At 39.6% G+C, this 4,103-nt stretch overlaps 1 protein-coding gene across 1 annotated transcript in view; it reads left to right on the top strand.

Moving 5' to 3' along the window:
• The first annotated feature begins 1,005 nt into the window (after positions 1 to 1,005).
• mapkapk2a (MAPK activated protein kinase 2a) overlaps positions 1,006 to 4,103 on the top strand; it is a 37,564-nt gene continuing 34,466 nt past the window's right edge. Inside the window, exon 1 of the mRNA XM_005924707.3 lies at positions 1,006 to 1,792. Coding sequence (XP_005924769.1) covers positions 1,547 to 1,792 — 246 coding nt within the window. The 5' untranslated portion in view covers positions 1,006 to 1,546. The remainder of the gene's footprint in view (positions 1,793 to 4,103) is intronic.

Here is a 4,103-nt window from a genome sequence, read left to right as displayed (position 1 = left end):
ATGGACAACTGAGAACCTACACAGACTGACCTGCAGAGGCCCATCTGCTCAGTTTCCTCCTCAGTCATGCTGGTTACCATAAGCCTTCCTCTATCCTAACATTTTTTGTAATCATTTCTTTTCCACAGTTATTGTGCTGTCTTATTACCTTGCAGATTAGCAACACAATGTACCCCTCTGAAATGCAACAATGCTGCAGTGATTTAGGCTCAGAGACAGCCTACTGTAAAGGTACCACAGTTTAATTAAAACGTACGGACCAAAACACCATGTTATATCTGTATCTTGTGTTGAAAATGGAAATTTTATATCCTTGAGGAAGTTTTCATTTAATAACTAGAATGTAAAAATGATAGGTATTAAAGTGATTGCACAGGCTATTATTAGCATTCAATGCTGCTTTTAGGCTAATTAATAAGGTTTCATTTTTTGACAGTCACAATATTAGTAGTTGCATGGAAAATATTTTATATACTGCTGCCCTTTGACATACATACAGAAAAAAGACAAAGCAAGATGTGTGTGTGTGTGTGTGTGTGTGTGTACAATCCTGGTTGCTCTGTAACTTCAATACTTTCATGCAGATCTGGGTTCTAATTCGCCAATATCGTACCTTTCTCAAAACAAATCAATGTGAAAGTAGGAACAGCAGACTTAAAGGCACAAAAGCTCTAGCGCTGAGGTCACCTATAGCACTTTGGTCCTTCTGGTCAGAGATTAGTGTGTCTATTTTCGTCCCTGTTAGACTGCTAATAAACTCTGGAGGGGGGTCTCTTGCCTGAAAGACTGGCAATTAAAACCTGCGTAACGCTTCATACTGTCACACAGGAAACGCACAATAAAAATGCAGGCTACTCTTAGATGATCTTTTGGCAAAGTAAGTCTCTGTTCTTGTAAACGCCTGTGCGTGTGCCCTCTCCTGGCCGACGCTCCAGTCTGTTGTATGAATCCAGCCGTTTCCTCTGGCGCACTTCTCCTTTAAGCGCCGAAAAAAAGCCCCGGCCATATGACGTCAGAAGCTAAACCTGCTGGGTGTCTGTCCGTTGGAAAGTGAAGTGTGTTTGTCGTGCTATTGCTATCGGAGTTTTTTCTCCCTGTGTTGCCTGTCTTTCGTGAAGTGTTTCTGTTATTTTTGTTTTTACTTCCCTCGAGAGGTTTCACGGTATCGACTGGAAAAAAAAAACTCTGCCACTGTTGCCGCCTTAGAGGATGTTTTAGAAAAGTTCCTGAAGCTTTCTTTGAGGAAACCGGTGGACGGCGGACACCACCGGAGATGGATAAGCTAACCGATAGCTGAGTTGTTAGCTGTGAATCACAGAAAAGACTCGAGCTACGATGCTAATAGCTAGCTAGCTAACTTGGCTTTTTACCGGCTAACCGAGCGACTTTGTGAACCCGTATCGTTAGAACTACTGCCAGATTTTCCTCGGGCCTGGACGCGACGCGGTGAGCAGTTTGTCAGAGGCCAGCTAACTCAGGAAGACTCGGTCTCTGTATTGAGAACAGTATTGTTGAGGGGAGGCTGCTTACCTCTCAGCCCCGAACTATGAACATGCTATCAAACTCACAGAACCAACCACTGTTTCCCAACCCGGCGGGGCAGCAGAACCCAGCCGGGCAACAGAACCCTTCGGGCCAGTTCCACTCCTTCCAGCCCAGACCCACCTTACAGATCAGGAAGAACGCAATCACTGACGAATACAAGGTGACCAGCCAGGTGTTGGGGTTGGGAATCAATGGAAAAGTGCTCGAAATAGTACAGAAGAGCACTGGCGACAAGTATGCCCTAAAGGTAGGTCATATCTGTAATGAAAGCAACACAATTTTGTCCAGCTATGAGTTCATGCAGTGGTCACTATTTTGCAATGAAGACTTTTAAAGTTCAATTCTACACCACTGGACGCTTTAATAGGAAAGCAGAGTCAATCAGAGCAGTTCATTTTTATCCCACAGTGTCATTTTTAGACTAATTATTTAGGCATATTTCTCCTTGTTTGTTGTCCTTCAAAGTATTAAATTTAGCTAGCAGCCTGCTGTTTAGATAAAACGTATCAAGACCTCAAACTTTCAGGAAATTCGACTTTCAGTGTGCTTACATTTTACAGAGCACCAAATTTCTGTTTTTTTTTTTGTCTTCCTTTTCATTGATGTGGCAATGTTGGTAAAAGTGTATCCACGAATTAAATTTTTGATCACCTTTGGCAATAATTTCTTACCCTAAAACATGTCCCGATGTTGTCCAACGGGTGATTTTTAACTCCTATTATTAGAACATGTAACTTCATCATAATAAGCTGGTGCACAGTGAACCTAGAGTAACTTATAAGCAAATAATGAATTGATACACAACAGGTATCTCTAGTTCAAGTGTGCAGTGCTGCTTCTTGTGACTGGAGGTTGCTATGTGATGTTAAAGCTTTTTCTCAGTTGTGCGTTTTTTTTTTTTTTTGTTTTTTTTTAATTTCACATTGTCATTGTTTTATTTGTCACCCACTTTCACCACGTAGAGTAACAAGGTAAGAATGTCATACGTAGCTTTAAAAAAAAAAGCGTGTATGGGTTGGGGCTGGTGGTTGTTAGGGTTGTGGCTGTAAAGTGACACTGCAGTATCAGGATCTACCTCTTAAGAGATCATTTTCTGTAGTGGTCAATGATTGATAAAGGACAAACGTCACAACAGTTATAAACACACAAGTGACTGAAATGTTATCCAGTGAGGCTAAATATCACTGAAGGCTTCCCCCCCCCCCCATCATTATGATAGAGTGTAATCTTAAGATTGTCAGCATACATAACTGTTGTACAAAAAAAGCTTCTACAAGTGGATGAGTCAGGGAAAGACAAAACGAAAAATACAAATCTAAAACCTGAAAAAACAGGTGAGCGCTGTGTGTGTGTGTGTGTGTGTGTGTGTGTGTGTGTGTGTGTGTGTGTGTGTGTGTTAAACAGCAAATTCACACAAGCTCCCACGCAACCGTCAATCAGCCATGTTTTTGTTTGTTGTTAAAACACTTGTAACAAGTATAAACTTAGAAAGTCATGTTGAACTTTCAGGCCTTCTCAATTGTCTTCTCAGCTGTTTTGTGTGAGCAGGGGCCTTATACATTGATAGCGCTGCATGTAAAACTATAGTTGCCTTTTATGAACTGAAATGCTTTCCACAAACAGGATAAATTATAAAGTGCTGTTAAGAATTGGCTGGCTTTCAGATTGTAGTTAATGAAGTGCAGTTTTTGTATGATACAATACAATACAATACAATATGTGAATATAGTTGTCGTTTTTAAAGTGGAAGTGGACTCAGTTCACAGTGAAGTGTAAAACATTTCTAGTAAAGCAGTATTTAATATCCAATAGAAGTGCAAAGCTGAAAGGAAGTTGGCAAAAGGTTCCCATGATTATTGTTGCAGTTGCTCAGTAATTCATGTAAAATGGGTGCCACTCGATTAAAAATCAGTTTTATGTTCACCCTGTGAAAAATTTTCCAAGCTAAGGGTCCACAGATTACACAGAAGTGGGCTGAAATTCTGTACTTCTTAATTTGTTTCCAGGATTTTTGAGCGCTTAAGGCTGAGGGAGTAGAGAACTTTTTTTCCAAGTATGATTTAATATATTGGGTCATTCTTTTATTAAATCTTAGTCTTATTAGGTTGTGACTGAATGTGTCCTGGAGGGTAAAATCACATTTGCAAATATTGTCAATTTTCCATCAGTTTCAGACCACATATATATAAATTCTTTCTCAAAAGAAGTAAAGAAAAGATATATGAACTGCAGCTGGTAACTAACTAGTGTTAGCTAGATTCTGTCTCATAAGTGAGTAATTCATTTTAGTGTAAACCTTCTAGAAAAGTAGTGACAAAGAAGTAGTTAGGTTAACATAACATCTTGGAATATGAATATAATTAAATCCATTTCCGGTGTCAGTTAAAATGATCCAAAACTGAAAGATATTTTGCACATCTGCCTTATAAGATAATTGCTTAAGAGTGGGGCAAAAAAGTATTTAGTCAGCCACCAATTGTGCAAGTTCCCCCACTTAAAATGATGACAGAGGTCAGTAATTTGCACCAGAGGTACACTTCAACTGTGAGAGACAGAAT

Source organism: Haplochromis burtoni, unplaced genomic scaffold (assembly GCF_018398535.1).
Source record: "Haplochromis burtoni strain Fernald_Lab_line unplaced genomic scaffold, NCSU_Asbu1 Contig_79, whole genome shotgun sequence".
NCBI lineage: Eukaryota > Metazoa > Chordata > Actinopteri > Cichliformes > Cichlidae > Haplochromis > Haplochromis burtoni.
Note: the sequence above shows the minus strand (reverse complement) of the source record. Positions and strands in the feature narration are given on the sequence as shown.